Source organism: Podarcis filfolensis (genome assembly GCF_964270895.1).
Source record: "Podarcis filfolensis genome assembly, chromosome: 2".
Classification (NCBI taxonomy): domain Eukaryota; kingdom Metazoa; phylum Chordata; class Lepidosauria; order Squamata; family Lacertidae; genus Podarcis; species Podarcis filfolensis.
In genome coordinates, this window is record NC_139605.1 from 81,793,610 (window position 1) to 81,813,599 (window position 19,990).

At 45.4% G+C, this 19,990-nt stretch overlaps 1 protein-coding gene across 7 annotated transcripts; it reads right to left on the bottom strand.

The window, feature by feature from the left end:
• Window positions 1–100: 100 nt before the first annotated feature.
• On the bottom strand, window positions 101–19,741 carry PTGER1 (prostaglandin E receptor 1). Of its 7 annotated transcripts, XM_083597596.1 has the most exons (7): window positions 19,436–19,738; window positions 14,981–15,090; window positions 12,113–12,182; window positions 11,149–11,309; window positions 8,698–8,982; window positions 2,754–3,609; window positions 101–1,941 (listed from the first exon to the last, which is right to left on the bottom strand). In XM_083597596.1, the coding sequence occupies exons 6-7, from the start codon at window positions 3,579–3,581 to the stop codon at window positions 1,657–1,659; spliced, it is 1,113 nt and encodes a 370-aa protein (XP_083453722.1). In that variant the 5' UTR covers window positions 3,582–3,609; window positions 8,698–8,982; window positions 11,149–11,309; window positions 12,113–12,182; window positions 14,981–15,090; window positions 19,436–19,738; the 3' UTR covers window positions 101–1,656. The 7 variants fall into 7 exon arrangements, with proteins under 7 accessions (XP_083453722.1, XP_083453728.1, XP_083453726.1 ...); XM_083597602.1 differs by lacking the exon at window positions 11,149–11,309 and having other exon boundaries at window positions 19,436–19,741; XM_083597600.1 differs by lacking the exons at window positions 14,981–15,090; window positions 19,436–19,738 and adding an exon at window positions 12,537–13,422.
• Between the last annotated feature and the right edge of the window lie 249 nt (window positions 19,742–19,990).

Genomic DNA, 19,990 nt, shown 5'->3' on the forward strand with positions numbered 1-19,990 from the left:
CCTACCAGATTAGTAGGGCTGACAGAGGCAGCTGACAGCAGGAATGCTGGGATTTAGTCAGTGGCATGAAGACAATAAAGTGCAATAGGACAGAATGCTCCACAAAAATACTTTATTGTAGAATGGTCAGCGCCAATCAACAGCTTTCTCAGGCCAGAGCACCAGCAAGCAGTAGCCTAGATCCCCTGCCTGCATGATCCCTGCAGAACAAGCTTCTCAGGATTTTTCCACTGTCCCCTGAAAGTCCCTGGAGGACCATCATCCTAAGTCCAGAGCATAACAGCAGCTGGAGGCACCCCACTTATCGTCTGTTGGCTAGTTCCACCTACCTCTCCAGTATAGTAGACTACACTGCAGGGCCCACCTAATTGGAATTCATGGTAAGCCAGATAGGCTTCCATCTGCCTGGTGCTCCGCCAACTCTTTCCTGTCTATGGAAGTAGCTCCCTTATAAGTGCTCAGTTCCAGGAGGAGCTTCCTCGTTTCCCATGGAGGGTGGGAAGCTGTGTGGAAGAGCTTTGGGTTATCACATTTCCAGCCCTCTCACCCCATTGAGCATCCCCATTTGCATGCAGGGGTTCCCTGGAATGACCAAGTTTATCTCTAAATTAAATGCTGTCCTGAGTCATCATTACCCTGTGCCCTAGTTCTGCTCTCCTGTTTTAGGAAAGGACATTATGCAGGGATTATGTTTTTTCTTGGACAGATATGCTGCTGCCTCTGAGGAAGGGTGCCGATTTATGTATGTGTTCCTTTGCATGGGACTGAACCGCTGCAGCCTCTAGAGTGGGATGTGGAAAGAACATTGTGGGCCCAGAGTGTCCAGGTCACCGCGGATTAAACATAATGCTGTATATCAACTGCAGCTGGATAATAAAATGCGTAAACCAAATTATCCAAGAAAGGATGCCAAAGGTCTCCCCCTCTATTTTTATCATTGCAGAAGTTGTCTCCTTGCCTAGTAATGAATCCACAAGCAAGCTTTATGCCCCTGAGAGGTTATCATTGAAATATGGAATGGGGGGGGGGCATTCACGGATGCCATTGTGCTCTGAAGCACTGACAACTCACCACTTTGGACTAGAACACTAATAACAAGTCAAGGTTTCCATTCATACCACATAGCCTGTACCAAGAAAGTGTTGGGTACACTCAGAACGCATTAATCATGGCTTTCCTCCCTGTCATCAACAAAATTACCAGAACATATGAAGCTGTTTTATACTGAGTCAGACCATTGGTTCATCTAGCCTTGAGTACTGGAAACTCCTGGATCTGAGCCACAGTTCTTCAGCCCTGCAGAACGGGTGGTGCCAGGAATTGAACCCAAGACACTTTTGTAAACACTGCTGTGGGGCACACACACACAAACACACACCCCGCCAAGAAAAGATGATCACAATTCCTTCACAAATCTCCAAAAAAAGATCCAGTGCCCCTTGTCCACCATAAAGTCCCAACTAGGTAGGGAACTGGGCCCAGCAGCATGCTCTTCTCCACAATCTTGAATCCCATCGCTCTTTTGGCCGAGAGGGTAAACTGAGAATGCCATATCGGCTCCTTGCATACAGCACTACCATCCAAGGGCCCTGGATGCTGGCTGAATCCCAGGGGAGATAATTCTGCAAACAACGGAGAATGTGCAAAACGTGCTCCTTAGGGGGTCTTCAGAGTAGAGGTTCTCCTGCTTGCTCCCGCCAGCCCTATGCTGCGCTCAGAGCTTTGGAAGGAGCTGGCTTCCCAGCGGTCAAAGCGGACTCCCTTGAAATAAGGGCGCCGAATAACTAGAGCAAGCAGCTTGCGTAGCACAGCACGCCGAAGCAGGATATATACCCAGGGGTCTAGGATCTGGTTCCAGGAGGCTAGTCGCACACCCAGGAATAGCAGCTCCTTATAATTAAGGTCTCCATGGGAGTTGGTCACTGACAAGATGACAAAGACCTGGAACAGAAAGAGGCAAGAATAGCAGTTAAGAGGACAGTAATTCTGCTGCAGCCTTGTATCTTACTCTCTCAGTGATCCTAACGAAAATTGGAAACGGAGGAATAGGAACTATGCACACACCAAACTGACAGTATAGTCATTGCGCCATCCTCACTCAACATGCCTACATTTGTTCCCTGATAAGAGCTTCCCAGTCTCCATGGACTCATTAAGGGGGACGGCTGCTTAGTTTGCTGCCTGGACTTTAAGAGAAGAAAGGACCTACCAAATCTGCTTCATGGAGGCCCATGCACCATAATAGTTTGATTAGCTGATGCTTTGGCCTCCTGGTGGTATTGACCTCCAGAAATCTTCCAGTTATAATTTTCCCCAGGAAGGCACCTCTGTGGATCAGAGTCACATTACATCAGTGCCATTAGAACTTTGGTGAAGGGCCATAGCTTTAGATGTGAAAGGTTCCAAGCTCAATCTCTGCTATCTTCAAGTAGGGATGGAAAAGTCCCCTGTCCAACACGCCACTGCCGTGCAGTTTGGGCGAACTGAATCCCATTCCTCATCAAGGCGCTGCACCCCCCCCGCAAGATTCTATCCACCCATGCTGGAGACTTCACTGATGCTCACCAGCACATGAATGCCCTGCTTTCATTCTATTGCTGCTACTCCTCCCTCCCCGCTGCCTCTTAAACATTCCAGCATTTAAGAACCCAATGGTCCACCTAGACCAGCATCCTGTTCTCACAACGACAAGTTGGATGCAAAAGCAGGACTATGATTTCCACTAATCTCCCCTCCCACCCCACCCCACTCACCAGTAAGGGGCTCCAGCAGATGCAGGAAACTACCATGATCCCCACCAGCTGCACAACCATCTCAATGTCATGGGCTTTGGCCCGCCGGTGCCCACACTTGCGCTGACTGCGGAGCCGGGCCCGCACCAGGTTGAGTCCACTGAAGGTGTTGCAGAAGAGGGAGGCCACCAGCGAGGCCAAGCCCAGTGCGGAGAAGAGCAGGGCAAAGCCCACGTCAGGCCAAGCTTCTGCCTCTCGCACCTTGATGAAACACCAGGTGCCTTGGGCCTGGACGACATAGCTCCCGAAGCTGCAGAGAGGCAGCAGGGCAATGGCGAGGGCAGTGCCCCACAGTCCCAGCAAGGAAAGTTTAGTCCGGCCAGGCGTCACCAAGGAAGCATGCAACAAAGGACGAGTGATGCCCACACAGCGCTCCACTGCCATGATGCAGCCCAGGAAGAGCGGGCACAGTCCAAAGAATACCATTGAGGCTCCAAAGAACTGGCAGAGGGATTTGGAAGGGTCCATCTTTTCCCAGTTGCTCTGTGTGGCATAAAGACGCAGCACGAAGGAGCCTGGAATGACGTGGCCTGCGAGGTCGGTGATAACCAGGCTGCTAGCGTACAGCAGAAAGGTGGCCTTGGAGCGGCGCCGGAAGCGGGTGTAAGACTGCACCAGGATAGCCAAAGCCACCACATTGGAGACAGCACCCAAGGTCATAGAGAAAATGGGGGCGGCAGGCGAAGATGCCCTTGCAGAGCTCTGGATCTTTGTGGGCTCTGTGCAGCATGAGGAGTGGTTCACAGGTGAAGCCTGCGAAGCATTGGGAGAGGGGATGCCGGACATCATGTCAATGGCCACCTCCAGGTGCAGGCATCTGCAAGGGGAAAAGAGGTGTCAGAAACTAACCTGAGGAGGTCCTTAAAAGGTAAGAAGTCTCTCTAAAAACATTTGTTTAGGGAACCCAGCACATTTCCCTAAAAAAATTCTCCTTTGCCCTGGATTCTGCTCTGGAGCAGAGGAAAGAAGCATGCCTGAGGAGGTTGAAAGTGCACTTCCTGCCCACCAGAATCTTCCGTTGGGAGCTACAAATCCAGCCGATGAGAATTGCTGTTCCTTCCCAGCTCCTGCAGAATCCAAAGCAAGAAGAAGCTGGTTTTTATCCTGTCCCCTCAGTAATTACTTTTCTGACTATCAAACTGATTCTCCTTAAATCCTCTTTCGTCTTGCCATATAATCTGATGGATTTTCCCTGACTTTCCACCTTCCCATTCCTTGTGTTTCATGTCCTCAAATTTGCAAGGAAATGCTGGACAGAACTATGTGCATTTTAGATACTTTAATTAAATGGTGATGGTAGTGATAAGGAAGGAGCCTGGGGGAGGGAGGGAGAGACCTTGAAAGACTTTAGCAACTGAAAGTTAAGGTGCTGCTCCTACAGTGCTGAGGAACTAGAGCACTCTTGGCCTTTTTGTGGAGGAATACACTTGGTTGGTCCTTCCCCCAGCAGTTTTGGATCAGGGATGGATCAGAATGGAGACTCACACATGAGAGGAAAAATTGGGGAATACTAATTGGGAGAATTATAATACTGCATCTCATTTTAACAGTAACATTTTTCGAAATGTCATTTAAAGTTACTGTTTCTCCCACCACATTTTTGCCAGCTAAGAAATATAAATGGAATGCTGGTTAGTTTGTTACATTATCATTTTACATGTAAACATGTTTAGCTTAATATAACAAACACAAAGCCTGTGACACATTCTTTATCAAGTTTTTGGATTGTACGTCATCACAAAATTAAACAAAAAAGCAAAACATGATGAGGACAATTTGGGTCTGTTCCTGGGAACTGGCAGCTACTCTGTCAACGGTCATCAGGTCTCAAACTTTCTGAAAACAAAACAGAAAAGCCTGTAATTTGTAATAAGGAATCCGGGGTGGAAACCTGGGGACTGCAGGCCAGTTAATTTAATGTCCGCCCTGGGAAAACTGGTAGAAAGTATTATTAAAGTAACTAAGCACATAGAAGAACAAGCCTTGTTGAAGCAGAGCCAGCATGGCTTCTGCAAACACAAGTCCTGTCTCATAAACCTATTAGAATTCTTTGAGAGTCTAAGCAAGCATATAAATAAAGGTGATCTGGATGACATAGTGTGTTTGGACTTTCAAAAAGCTATCACCAAAGACTCCTGAGTAAGTTTAGCAGTCATGGCAAAAGAAGAGAGTTCCATTTATTTAACAGGAATTAGTTAAGTAGCATAAAGCAGAGAGTAGGAATAAACAGACAGTTCTTCCACCCAGTGGCGTAGCGTGGGTTGTCAGCACCCGGGGCAAGGCAAGTAATTTGCACCCCCTAACCCGTGGATTTGCGCCCCCTAACCCATGGATTTGCGCCCCCTAACCCTAACCCCCAAGTGTTGCGCCCGGTGCGGCCGGCCCCCCCCCCGCACCCCCCACGCTACGCCACTGCTTCCACTGGAGGGATGTAGAAAGTGGAGTCCCCCAAGGACCTGTGTTTTTTAACCTGGTCATGAATGATCTAGAGGTAGGGGTGAACAGTGAAGTGGCTGATTATATTAAATTGTCCAGAGTAATTAAAAACAAAAGGAGATTGCGAAAACCTCTCAAAAGACCTATACAAATGCAGTGAATGGTTGGTAAAACAGCAGATGTAATTCAGTGGAAACAAGCGTAAAGTGATGAATGTTGGGACAAAAAAAACTTCATTTTTTGTATACGTTCATGGGGTTTGCAGCATTAGTGACTGTCCAGGAATGACACCTTGGTCTCATAAGTACAGTGGTACCTCGGGTTAAGTATTTAATTCATTCCGGAGGTCCATTCTTAACCTGAAGCACCACTTTAGCTAATGGGGCCTCCTGCTTCTGCCGTGCTGCCAGAGCACGATTTCTGTTCTCATCCTGAAGCAAAGTTCTTAACCTGAAACACTATTTCTGGGTTAGTGGAGTCTGTAACCTGAAGCGTATGTAACCCGAGGTACCACTGTATATAGCTCAATTAAGATGTCAACCCAGAGTGTAGCAGCAGTGAAAATGGCAAATTCCATGTTAGGAATCAATAGGAAAGGAAAATAAAACTGCTGGCATCATAACGTCATTACACAAATCTATGGTGCGACAGCATTTGGAATGCTGTGTACAGTTCTGATCACTTCACCTCAAAAAGGATATTGTAGAGTTGGAAAAGGTTCACAGAAAGGCAACCAAAGTAATCAAACTCCCCTATGAGGAAAGGTTGTGGTATTTGGGTTTTCTTAGTTTAAGGGGAAAGCAAGTAAGAGGTGACATGATTTTATAACATTACAGTATGCATGGCACAGATGCATAATTTATCCTTGTCTCATAACAGAAGAACTCGTGGACATTCAATAAAGCTGAACATTGGAAGATTCAGGACAGGTAAAAGAAAGTGCTGATTCCTGCAGGAGGCAGTGATGGTCACCAACCTGGAGCATTAAACTATTTAATGGGGGATAAGTCTATAAATGGCTACTAGCCACAATGGAGGCTATGCTCTACCTTCATGTACCATGTACGGTCAGAGGCATTATGCTTCTGAATACTGGTTGCTGAAAACCACAGGAGGGGAGAGTGTTTTGTGCTCAGATGCTGTTTGCTGATTTCTCACAGGCATCTGATTGGTCATTGTGAGAAGAGGAAGATGGATAAGGTGGACCAGATTGGCCTGATACAGCAGGGTTCTTCTGATGTTATATAACAGTCTTAAAATGGGGTGTGTCTCTCTGTGTGTATGTAACTGAAAATGAGTTTATCACCTAGCACAGCATTGAGTTGAACTTACTCATAAGAAGTATGTGTAGGACTGCACACCAACTGCAGACTTCAAGTCTTCAACAGAAGAGCTTTCTCTTTGACTCCCCTCTCACCATTTACATCTAGCCTGAGAAAAAATTGCTGGGAACTAGAAAGCTTGCTCACTTTTTGCGATACTTTAGTTGGTCCTAATAAAAGTATTGTGCAGCTGTGGATTTTAGATTTTTCCTAATAGTTCAGCACATGTACCTAACATTTGCATACAGTCTGAAAGAGAAACATGCTTTCTTATGATGGATGGGGCGTAGCGGTATAAAATACTAGTACCAGAAGCAAGTTTTATTATTAAGCTATAGCCATCATTGCCACTTACAGCAGAGGGGTGTGTGTGTTTAAATCAAGAGCTTTCTGTAGTAATCATATGTAGCATAACTGAATCACTCTGCTTTATTTTTGTTTTATTCCTATTGTCTGGCTCAACTAACCTAGGGCTATATTCAGAACCGGATGATTGAGTGAGTCATAACTTCTAATATACTATAGCTCCCATTTGTCTCTGTGAATGAGAAACAGCATCCAGAGAGGTACACTTAATGAGCAATTGTTTTGCTTACCCCTCCCTTAACATCCTTTAACTGCCCAGTAGTATTAACAGGAGGATAATGTTAGTAAAAGGGAGGTAATATATTAATTCTTTCAATAAACATTTGAGGGGCACAATCACAATCAGGGGGGAAATTAGTTCTATTTGTTTACTACATTAGAAGTAGTTAATTAATGTGGGGTATAAAAGGGCTGTAAAGTTTGATTAACTGGTTAATCCGTTAGAAGACTATTTCATTGACTAAAAAGCTGTCCTGGATTAATCAGACAGTGGATGTTGATGGGTCCATATTTAGTCATGCTTAGAGTAGACCCCTTGGAATCAAGGGAACTCATATTAGCCACGACTAAAAAGTTCCACTGTTTTCAATAGGTCGATTCTGAACTTGACTGACTCCATCCCACGATATCTAATATAAGTTGATAAGTGTCTCTGTAAAAGAAGCATTCAACCTTTTCTTTCAGAAGGCTGGTAGAGAAAGGAATGCCCCTTCAGAATTGATGACTGTCATCCAAAGTGTGCACATTATCTGAAAACTGAGGATGCATCTTGCTTCAGAAATATTGCTTTTAGCTGTATGCAACTTATCCAAATTTAATCAATCAACTAAGACTCATATAAATAATCATCTATGATCGTGTACAGTAGTCAATATGTGGTACCAGGATCCTGGTACCCTTTATCTAATGCAAACACTCCGCTTTGGAACACAGAAGAGAATCCAATAGTCCATTCATTTTCATCCCTTCCATGGTAGAGAATGAAGACCTCTTCCACATTTAGACAGGCCCTCTTCAGAGCCAGCTGCCTCCCAAGGCGCTATTGTCAGACGCAGGAGAGTAAGACCACCACCACACCCTTTTGCTCCAGAATCAATTAATTATTGAATACTAACTACCAGCATTCACAACAGTCTACAAGGGTTAGGATCCCCACTCCAAGCTCCCATCAGCAAGCATGCCAAACAGGGGTGAAAATCCCATCCTAAGTGTGACTATAACAGAGCAGTTTAAGCTGTGTTTACCGGGAAGTAACAGGCGCTCAGTTATTTTGTGTAGGCGAGCCAAGCTGTATTTGCCTCTGGTGCAAGATCCTTATTCACGATCACGCTATTTTCCTTACCTCTAATAATTTGCCAGCTACTGCTTGTTACTCCCATATTCTTGTTACTCCCTTCTCCTTACGTCTAAATGTACACACAGAAGAAGTCGATGATACCCCAACACACCCTGGTGCTGTCTGCAGCCGTTCTGGCTGTCAGTGCACCAGAGTGGTTGCGTAGCGCAGCAAATCTGTGTTTAGAGGTGTTGGGAGTGCTACCCCTTAAGAGAGCCCCTTCTCAACACATCGGAGTCCTCCCGAGATTCGCTTATCTCAAGTCGGGAGGGGACACGTGCAGTCCCAGATTTCTCCCCAGCAGCCCCTGATGGTCTTCAGCCTGCACACCTTCCCCTTGCCCCGACTCGTGCTGCTCCCTTCTCTCTCCAGCTCTGCGCCTTCTTCCCGTCCCGTCGAAGTTGGCGGGATTAAGTAAGAGCTTGGAGCTGCGCAGAAGACTCACCTTCTTCAGGGCTGCGCGCTTCCGACGCGTCCGAGTCTCACCTTCGGTTGCGTCCGGCGACACGGAAGAGCCCGGCGCCGATGCTGCCCTGACTTCAGTCCGAAGTACACTTGATTCGGCTCGCTTTTGCCTCGCCCTTCCCCGCTCATGTGCGAGTTTATAGGACGGGCACCGCCCTCTTCTGCCACTAGGGGACGCTATGAACTACTTCTGCTGCTCCTCCTCCTCCTCGGTCGCCTTCCAAAGAAGGATTTGTTCCGCACGAGCCGCCGCAGCAAAACTCTCCTGCATGAAAAAAAAAGTTATGTTTTGTAGCTCTAGACACAAGTTCACGATCATAAGAAACTCGCAAATCCTCTATTGCTGATGCAGTATGAGACTCTCAAAGTGCATGGAAAAGTTTGGAGGAGAGGAGGGAATCCGGTTTAAATACTCTTTCATCATCATCATTGTGAATAGAACTTACTGGCACAGGAAGTCATGATTCCTCTTAAGTATTCCTACATGCACACATCGCCCTTCCAGCACCTGCCGGGTGGGATACTTTCTGCCATGTCTACCCTGGTGCCGACCACACTCACCTGGGACAGTTATCCTGATTTGTGGTCATGATGTTATTGGGCCGGTTAGATGTGGTTGCAATTTCAATACCACTTGCACCTACGAAAGTTTAAAGGCAGACATACGGCTTCATTTCTAATGGGTGCCTGTACCGTAACTTTCTGCAACTTTTTGAGGTGAGTGAGACTTGTCCTCCCAGATGGCAATAATGTGGTGACATTGGGGAAGCATCTCAGAACTAATAAAGCAGAATTGATGTGTGGGCAGTCCAGTATAAATCCACCACTATTACTGTAGTGGTGACATGCTGCTGAATACTCTCACAAAAAGCACCACCAGTATGGAAGGGCCCCAAGACGGAACCATTGTGATGAAACTCAGCACCCCTTCCCCTCCTCTCCAACTCTTCCATAGCTGACTCTTCCAATCAATTAGCCTTGTAGGCCTGCTATCAGCCAAAGCACAGCAACACCCATCGTGACTCTACGATGGCCAGCTTCAAACCAGGCAGTCTGAGCACTTCCTTAGATTCAGATGGAAGGTGGTTGTGAAGGCAATGACAGAACAAAGCTGCCTGTCTGGGAACCCTGTCTTGGCACCTGAAGACAGCAATGGCTGAAGGACTATTTTGCCTTGACCTAGCAAAGTGTCACATTGTTTGGAGCCTAGGGGCTGCATTACACAAAATGATGTTTTCTAAAGAGAAGTTATGGACGTCTCCTGTGATATACATCTTACACGCAGCAAACATTCACAGACATATTCACAGACATATATGTGTTTGTCCCTGAGCGAACTAGATGCTGGATTCCTGCAAGGTCTGACTTTTATGTAGGAAATCTAGTTCATGCACAGAAGCCATAAGAGGGCCCACAGCTGGCCCAAGACAATTTGGCACCTGAGGCAAGCCACCAAAGGGTGCTCCTCCCCACCAGGGAAGAAGGGGTGAGTGAAGATCTACACCAGGAACAAAGGAATAATGAATAACTATATCAGGATCTGCTGCCCCCATGGAGCCTGCCACCTGAGAGGGCCCCTGCTGAGGCTTCATTGCCACTTTTTCTTCACCAAGAAATTATGAAACCCTCAGAATGTTGAAAGGGGACATTGTGTTCTACGCAGCACTTATGAGAAGGTTACCCAATGGCTCAGCCAGCCTCTAACATGCTGTATGGGAAGAAGGTTGAAAAAGGGTGAGTGGGTTTAAAAAGCACACACCAACAAGTTTAGCCTTTGCTTTCTGAGGGGGGGGGGCGTTTCTACTAGGACCCCCAAGAAAGCAAGAACCACAGAAGAGCCTGTTATCTCATTTCAGCTTGTGCACAGAAAGCTGGACTCAGGCAGTGAGATCATGTAAGTGCATTAGAATGGGCAGAGGGAATCTCTTCGTTCCATCCAGCATATTGTGTGTGGCAGGGGCACAGTTAATCTGCGCCACCCAGCAAAAAGAACAGATTTAACATCCTGAATTCCTCGTAGGAACTGAGATGCAGACAGTGAAGGAATTAGCTGAATGTCACAGCCAGGAATAGACTCTACCCAGCTCTTTGCCCACCAGTGGGAAGTGGTACAGCAAGACAATAGGCAGATACCACACCCTCGTAAGGAAGAAAGGCAGGTGGTGATGGGGACCTTCTTTTTCCATGTGACATCGCCTGGCTAGCTGCCCAACTATGAGTTGCATGTGGAGCAGGAGAGGAAGTCTCTAGCAGCCACGATACCCCAGTGTTTTCTGTTTTGTCTTGTTCCTATTGAGTAGTTAAGAGGATTGCGAGAGCAGGGAGAGAGATCTGATAAGGAGGCAAGGTTAGGGTAAATAAAAACATGAGCATGAGCAGGACAGGAAGGGCCTAGAACAAGTTTCCTGCTCTGGCAATGCTCAGTGCTCACCGGAGGAACTTGGCGACCGCTAACCTGGCATTCTCCAAGACGGCGCTGGTGTTGGCATATGGCTCTCTCATCTACTGGCTGAAACGCCATGACCTTTCTTTGAAGTGCAGCTTCAAGTGTTTACATATCCCAGAATTTCATATCCCAGAAAAGCAGCAGGACTGTTGGGGAGGGTGAAGAGATACGACAGGGAACGGAAGAGAAAACATTTCCTCCCATCTGCACAGCGTAGCTACTAGACAAATTCATGAAGAGTAAAGTTATTAATGGCTACTAGTTGTGATGGCTCTGTACTCCCTCCTCCAGTATCAGAGGTTGTCTGTCTCCGGATTCCAGCTTCTGGGAAGCAACAGCAGGAGAGGGTGATGGGCACTCACATCCAAATTAGGGGCTTCCCAGAGGCATCTGGCTGGCTGCTGTGGGAAAGGGGATGTTGGACTAGAGGGGCCTTTGGCCTGATCCAGCAGGGCTATTTTTATGTTCTTACAGTCATGCTCTTAGAACAAAATCCACCTTGTGGGCCTCCCTTCCAAGCTCAAAGCAAAGCTGGTGACAAGGTTTGAGGGATGGGCAGGAGATTCAGTTGGAATCCAGAGGAGAAAGGCAATGGGAACACATTGTGAGGGTGGTCAGGACAAGAAGGCTCCTTGCTAGCTTCCTCTACTTAGGAGCATTCAGCACAAACAAAACAAGTCATGAAATACGTATGTTCAAACCACATTATAGATAGAACACAATGCTCCAGCTAGCTCCAAGCCACACTCCTGGTGGTGTAACTAATGCAGGATAGCCTTCCTGCTTGGGCGTGGGTAGAGATAGCTATGCTGCTGATCACAGTTTTAAATAAAGAATTGAGTTTTGTCAATTCTAGCTTTGTGCAGGGTTGGGGACCTTGCAGCCATAAATGAAATAAAAACTTGTAATAATAAATCTAAGTAGAGTGACACCCTGATTCAAATCTCACCTCTGCCATTAAGTCACTGCATGGCCTTTGGAAAATCTCTCTCCGTCTCATGACTTATCCTACAGGGTTGCTGTAAGGATTAAAACAACACGTGAATTTATATCACTGTATATGTTTGTGCTATATCTTCCTTTGCCTACATTTCTTCTTTGCTGCACTTCTTGCTTTGGCTTTTGTTTCCTTGTGGGGCCTTGTTTAAGCTACTATAGTTTTTGTTTACAAATCTCTTTGTCCTTCCCTTTATCTACATCTTCTCTTTCTGTCTATTTACTCTCTCCATCACCTCTGCCCCAGTTTGCTTCCTCTATGTCACACTCTTCTTGTTCTTTCTCTCTGGCTGCCCCTTTTCTCTGACACTCACTGCCTCCCTCACATCTGCCATTTTCCTTTCTTGTCCTTGTTTACACTACATATGAAAATGCACCTCTTCCCTTGAGCCTTTGTCCTTCAGTCTCTGCCTCTCCTTTCCTCTCCCCCGCCATTCCTTTTCTGTTCTTTCACCTGTCCTCAAGGTGTTGACATGTAGATAATAAGCTTGATAGCAGGCAGAGCCCATTTCTTTCATACTGGGCAGGACCTAGCTTGTTGAAGGACTTTATATACAATAAACATTATTAGTATTACATGAAAGGTGTGCCAACTCGGAAGCAGAACCTTTTTTTGAAGACAGAAAAAGAATACTCAGACAGCTGATGGACCTCCTGCCCTTTCCCACCACCTGTCCATGGCCATAAAACAATAGAAATACTTAACTAACTGACCAATCACATTGGTTCTGCCCCCCCAAAAGTCCTGCTCCCCCAACAAAAATCCTGGCTACGCCCATCCACCTGTCTTTTAATCTTTGCCCATATTCTCACTGGTCTTCTGTCACCCTGGTGTGGTGTTGTGGTCCAATTACTTAGCCATGAAGTTTGCTAAGTGATGTTGGGCCACAGTACACAGTACTGTTTACTCTGCATCCAGTGTGCCCCCCACCAGGAATCATGGTACACATTAGCCATAATCCATATCTATACTCAAAATTATTTAGTAAATACTGTGATGCATTTTCCCCCAAACTAGCTTCGATCTGAATTGAGATAAAGAATGACCTAGCTGCGTTTTAAGCCAGTAAGGTGTACACAGCCATTGTCTCTCAGCCTAACCTACCTCACAGGTTTTTGCAAGGATAAAACAGACAGGGGTGAGAACTACACATGCCACCTTGAGCTCCTTGGAGAAACAGTGTGGTATGAATGTAGTTATTACTGGGAAGAGAGGGGGTGGGGGAATTGATTAGTGGAGCAATGGGACAGATGGCAGCACCCTCTCTTGCCCAAGGTTGGAGACCTCCACTTCCAAGTCACGACCAGACAGCCCTTGTTATAGAGCCACAGGCTCCAGGTAGTATGGGATTCTTGCCTAAGAATCACAATGGAGGAAGATGAGCTTCCATGCAGCAGCACATTAGAAACACACTCCTAGCTCAGCAATGCTGATACATAGCTACCCTGCCAAAGGTCATTGCGGGAAGGGAAACTCAACTACTCTCTGATGAAGGAACTTTTGGCTGCTTGAACTGCTCAGCATATGCAACTACCTCTCCTGTTCAGTTGAGAATTAACTCCAGCTCTTCCCACCCCCACTTTACCACCAGAACCCAGTCCTTTGTGGCACCATTAGCGATAATGGCTCCATAGCTGCTGAGTGCTTTAATAATGGGATTGTGGTTGACTGTGGAAGGCCTCTAGGGTGTGTTCCCAGCACCCACCCCTCCGCTCTCTGAAGAGGAAGCAGAACAAGGATAAAATTTGCCAGCTCTTCCAGTGCCCCTCAGCCCTGCCTCTAACTCCACATATATTGCAGCCTGAGCCATACAAAAAAAATCTCAAAGTGACTTATAGATCAATAAAAAACTCCATGTACAAATATTTAAAAATAAATACATACATAAAGAAAATATATAAATAACATACAATTTAAGAAGTTGTATTACACTTGTGGTTTAATATATTTGTGGTTGTGTTATTTTTTGTGATGATAGACTGCTCTGCCTCCTTTCTTTTAGCAAATGTTTTGTGCCACTGGGGAAGTGGTAATTCTGTACTGATTTGTTTGGATGTTGTTTGTGATGCCAATAAATGGTTTGATGATGATGATGTGTTATTTTTGTGCTTTGGCAATGAAGTCTCTCCATCAACAGTTCTCCGTCAAGAACATGACAGGGTTTTGGGGAGTGCAGCTCTCTGGCCTCATTCCCCCTAGCAGCAGGAGAGCAATGGCGAGCTTCCCAGGAGTTGTTAAAGGCTTTCCTGGAACTCAAGAGTGACAGAAATTGGGCAAGCCCTTTCTCTCAATGACTCCTGCCTTCCTTCTAGAGGCACAGGGATTCCCTATGGCCATTGAGGGAGAGAAACAGGATAAGGCAAGAGGACATGTCTCCCACTTTCTCCACTCGTAGCACAAGCCCTAGTCTATAGATGGAGATTGTAGACTGAATTTAGTCTTCTAGGTGCTTGTAGGTATTAGGTTACTTCTAGGATTCTGGGATGAAGAAGCAATAAAAAGTTACTGTAAAAACAAAAAGTGCCTCATTCTGAATTTGAATTAAAAAAAATATTAAATAGAGCATTTTTCCTCTCCAGATGAAGCGGTTTTGATTCAAAGTGCAGCATCCCATGAAAAATGAAGCATTTCCCCTTCTGCAGATGCTTCCAAGGGGTTCTCTGTAGCCACAGATCAGTTATAGCAAGCCTCTTAAAGACAAATGCCTCCAGTCAGCTGACTAATGCTGAAAGTGCATCTTCAAAGGAGGTTGTTGTAACCTCCAGTTAGCTGCTCAGCAGTTACAGTTACCTCCTTTGAACTTTGACAGGTGTCACTAACCTGATCTCTGGTGATTAACAAGTGGGTGGTCCTGACATCTGTCAAAGCTGACCCATGTGGGTGAGGGATTTTTGAATTCACCCTGCGAACAGGATCCCGTTCATTCCTGCCTTAAAGCAAGATAGAAAAAAGGTGCCATTTTATTTGGGAGCTTTTTCTCTTTACATCCATTTTAAGAAGATGCAATATGACACAGACTTCAAACCATATATATCCTTTGCAATGGTATATGTGTTTATAAATACTGTACATTTTTGTATTTTTTGCATTGTTACTGTATTTCACAATCTGTAACTATTGAAAATAACTAGTTTTACCAGCAAAATAGAAACAAAACGAAAGACTAGTCATGTCTATTTGGACGAGAGCTTGCCTTCATTCTAAACTTACAGATTTAATACAAAAGCAGCATAATACTCCAGTACTTTCTTCTAACAAGAAATTGTCCCTCATAGGAGTGCCTATGGATCTTCCCACTGCAGGAGTGGGGAACCTGTGGCCTTCTTTGATGCCACTGGATTCCAGCTTCCATCAGCCCCTGTCAGTATGGCCAATGGTCGGAGGTGATGGGTCCCCAATCTGGCAACATTGGGCGGGGGGAGGGGGGATGGCAAATTCCCCACTTCTGGCTTATCTCTTGAGGAAGGGGGGAGCAGTGAGGAGTTGCTGTCTCCAGTCTAGTGCTCTTGAGTACCATTTCTTCATGACCCAAAGAGAGTGCCATTTGCCTGGTCAGGAACACCCGTTTGACAGTTCCTTTTTCCGAGGCCTTGGCCTCCAGCTAAGTACACCAGCTAAGCACTCCTTAAGGCCCACTCTCCTCTTGGCCCTCACCCTCTTGTTTTTTTCCTGGCCTTTTATTCATCTCCAGACAAAACACTCCTCCGCTTAGCAACTAAGGTTGCAGGCAGAATTGGTTTGTTTATATTATTAATAATAAACTGCCTCAGACACAAACCAAACAACATAATATGGTATTGGGTTCCAGGCCAGACCTCTATCACTAAAGAATCAAAGTGGAAAGCAAATGCATTGGGGCAGGCAGGCAGTGATACTTTGCTTCATGAATCATTAAATCTTTACATTCCTGATGTTTAACCATTTCTCTCAAAACTGCTTGTGCTAAAGACTTGCCATGTAAGAGATGATTTACAACCACCACCAACCCCCACAAATTCTTGGCCTACAGGTATTCCAAGAGGTAAGAACAAAACACAGACCCAGTTTACAGAATTTCCCCACTAGGTTGCAAGACTGGCCCTATTGTTAGGCAGAGTGAGGTCAGGCAGCAGATGCTGAGAGGCAGGCAGCAGCAGTGAGATGCGGGGAGGTAGATTGATGTGTGCCACCCCCTAAGCTAGCCCATCAGATGCTGTGGACGATGCTGTTCCATTACCAGTGTTGAATTAAGATTCAAATGCTAGTCCAGTTCAATTCCATCCATGGATTGATGGGTGCCCTCCTTTACTACCGGCAGCAAAATGTTTTGGGCTAGGTAAAAGGTAAAGGGACCCCTGACCATTAGGTCCAGTCGTGACTGACTCTGGGGTTGTGGCGCTCATCTCGCTTTATTGGCAGAGGGAGCCGGCGTATAGCTTCCAGGTCAAGTGGCCAGCATGACTAAGCCGCTTCTGGCAAACCAGAGCAGCGCACGGAAACACCGTTTACCTTCCCGCCAGAGCGGTACCTATTCATCTTCTTGCACTTTGACGTGCTTTCAAACTGCTAGGTGGGCAGGAGCAGGGACCGAGCAATGGGAGCTCACCTCGTTGTGGGGATTCGAATCGCTGACCTTCTGGTCAGCCAGTCCTAGGCTCTGTGGTTTAACCCACAGCGCCACCCGCGTCCCTTTGGGCTAGGTACCTTGAAGAAATTCCTGCTAACCACAGGTGACTTCTATTACCATGCCTTTTTTACGACGCATATATTATTGCCTCTTTTCACTGTTCATCAAACATGGTGACTTCTCTGATATCGAAAGCAAGTGCAATAGAGCAGGCACAACAAACTGTATTACCCACTCCCTCTTAAGACATCTCTTACACAGGGCTCATTCACACATACGTGTGTGTGTGTGTGTGTGAGAGAGAGAGAGAGAGAGAGAGAGAGAGAGAGAGAGAGAGAGAGAGAGAGAGGAGAGTGCTCACTGGTATATCCATAGCACATCCATAAGCACTGCTTACATGTATTTAACTTAATTACTCAAGATTAGATAACACAGCTGCTTGTATGAAGTTACTCTGCTGAAAGGCAAAGTGTGATATAAGGTGAAAATAAAGTTCTAACTGTGATATTAGGCAAGTCACCACCTGATGCTGCAATCCTCCAGGGGTGACCATGCATGCAGAAACCAGCTGGTTTCCAAAGTGGTCAATACTGACCCATTGGGATTGATGGGACTGTGCAGGGAGTGAATAAAGACTTGGGAATCAAAGCAGGCCTTGGGTGGAAAATAAATTTACAAGGTATAGTGCAAAAACACACGCCAACAACTAGGAACTAGGAACCTTAGAAATAAAAGGCATGGACATATATAGATGCGTATGGTATCAATATTATTTTCTCTTGGTTTTCTTCCTTGCTTTTTACATGTTACGGTTCCTAGGAATGGTGGTTGTTAATTATATATTCCTGTTTCTTGACTTTATTTAATGTACATTCCTAAGAATTTGGGTTGTGTTAATGACGACTTTAAATAAACTCAGAAGTTTGGGAAACTTGAGCACACACACACAAATTTTGTCCCTATATTCCCAGTTCTACAGTAATAGATAAACTAGGCCTGATTATAGCAAATTTCCATGTTTATAGTAAGAGGAGCCTATTGTTAGTAGCAGTCAGCCCACAGTTTATAGATTCAGAATTTGCACAAACTAGGGTTGCCATATGTCTGGAATTTCCCAGACATAGCTGGTATTCAGCCCTTGTAAATAGCATCTGGGCAGAAATTGAGTTTTTCTGAGATTTTGCAAAAAAAAGTTCAACAACTTTGGGAATCCCCACCGCCTTTTTAGGAATATGACAACCTTAACGTACGCACGCACACACACACACACACACACACACACAGCACTTTTATCCTCAGTTGACATCCAGTGCTGACAGGAGGAAAGTGGCAAGTAGGGGGAGAGTTCTGCACTCCTCACCCATGGATCCCTTCAGCAGTTAAGAGTTGACTCCCTGCCCCTGTTTCTACAAGACTAGGAACAACCTGCCAATTTCCTTACGGGGTACAGACTAGAAAGTGAGAGAGAGGATAAGATACTGCAATATATTTTGGGTGTTTCAGCTAAAGGTATCAGTATATGCAAACGTTCGCAGTTATATTCAACACAAGTCCTAAGAACTGAAATTCAGGACCAGATTTAAACAACAGTGGATTAACAAGAGATTCTTAGCTTCATGAATCATTAAAACAATGGCAAGCACCCGATGTTTAACTTTTTCCGAACTGTTTGCTCTACGGATGTACTTATGTGTGGAAATATTTGCATATATTTTGTATCTTCCCTAGTAATCAAGCACTGTGGTTTTGTACACAGACTGCAGTGAATTTTTGCTAAATGTGTGGATGCACAGATGATTAAACGTGTATGGTTACATAGCTGCAGCACAGTGTAATTATTTACTGTGACACCTGAAAAATGAAGGGTTTGATGTAACTTGAAACCTCATATTGTTGTATTCCAACAGCAGTAGGTCAAGATTTGAAAGAAACCAGAGCAGCTCATTCCTTTATACCCTTTATATTTTGGCGCCTGTTCAGGGATAATCTTGTCGTGCCAATAAAATATTTTGTGTGTTTTTGTTCAGTAATGTGAAGGAGAATCAGGGGAAAGAGGTGGGTCATAGATTGGGAGCTCTCAGTTTTGCCTGTTCTGCTTCTCACAACATGAATAAAATAATATTAACCTAACCCTCTTTTCACTACATGCAGATAAAACAAGCTCTCTATTGCACAATTTCATTGTTTGCTAGCAGAGAAGACCTAATGCTTCCTTCTAGTACAGGGTTTGCCAACTGTTTGGGGCCAGTGGGTACTTTTGGAATGTTGGGTGGCAGTCACAAAATGGCTGCCATGACATAATACAAAATGGCTGCCACTTATAAAAGAACAGAAAAAGAGGCAGGAACAGGAACACTAACTAGTGAATGTAGGGCCGCCATACATCAGACACAGCTGGGATTTGGCCATCAGAAACAGGGCAGAATTGCTTTTAAAATGTGTGGGTGAATCCAGATGTATGGCAGCCCATGTTGGAAGTGTAGATTTTGGTGAATCTCCTAAAAAAATAGCTTACAAACTAAATTCTCCCCTCAAGATTTTGCAAAGAAAAGCTCAACTTTTGTGCCCAGATTTTCACTTCTTGAAATATGGCAACCCTAAGTGCAGACATCAGTGGGGGAAGGCACCTACACCAGCCATGTTCACTCACAGAGAGAAGCTCTTTTCACCTCTTGGTTCAGAACAGATGCATGGGTGGGTATTCAGTTCTGGCATCCAGTCAAATGTGGGCATGTTGAAGAGGGCATGTTTAATGTAGGAGAAACTGAGCCAGTGCAAACAGGAGCTGAGTAGGAAAACAGTTTCTCATACACTGTGGATTTTTCATGGAATGTTTACTAAGACTTTCACGGGCACCATAGCAGGTACCGTTGGACACACGTACACCTGCATGTGCCACGTTGCTGACCCCTGCTTTATTGGATTAGCAATAATACTGATCTTCAGCACTTTTCAAATGCCCCCCTCCCCAGCCATCCCAGGGACCTCAATGTGGAACTGATTCCTCTCTGAAAAGACTCACGGCATAGTATACACGGCTGGCCAAGTTATTGTGGCACCCGAAGTAGAAAAACTCACAAGCGCTTCTCCCTGGGAGTAAAAATACAATAATAATCATTTAAACACCTCACATTTTGCTGCCTTTTCATGACAACCAAAATAGCTGCCTGAGGCAGTCATCTCCCTCTTCCTAATGGTAGGAATGGGCCTGACTCCTCTTGGGG

Bases quoted from the DNA above. Each gene is read 5' to 3' on its own strand.
- PTGER1 (XM_083597602.1), bottom strand. From the start codon at position 3,581: ATGATGTCCGGCATCCCCTCTCCCAATGCTTCGCAGGCTTCACCTGTG. The intron at 1,942-2,753 runs GTGAGTGGGGTG...TTTCTGTTCCAG, and splicing joins TCTGCTGGAGCCCCTTACTG to GTCTTTGTCATCTTGTCAGT.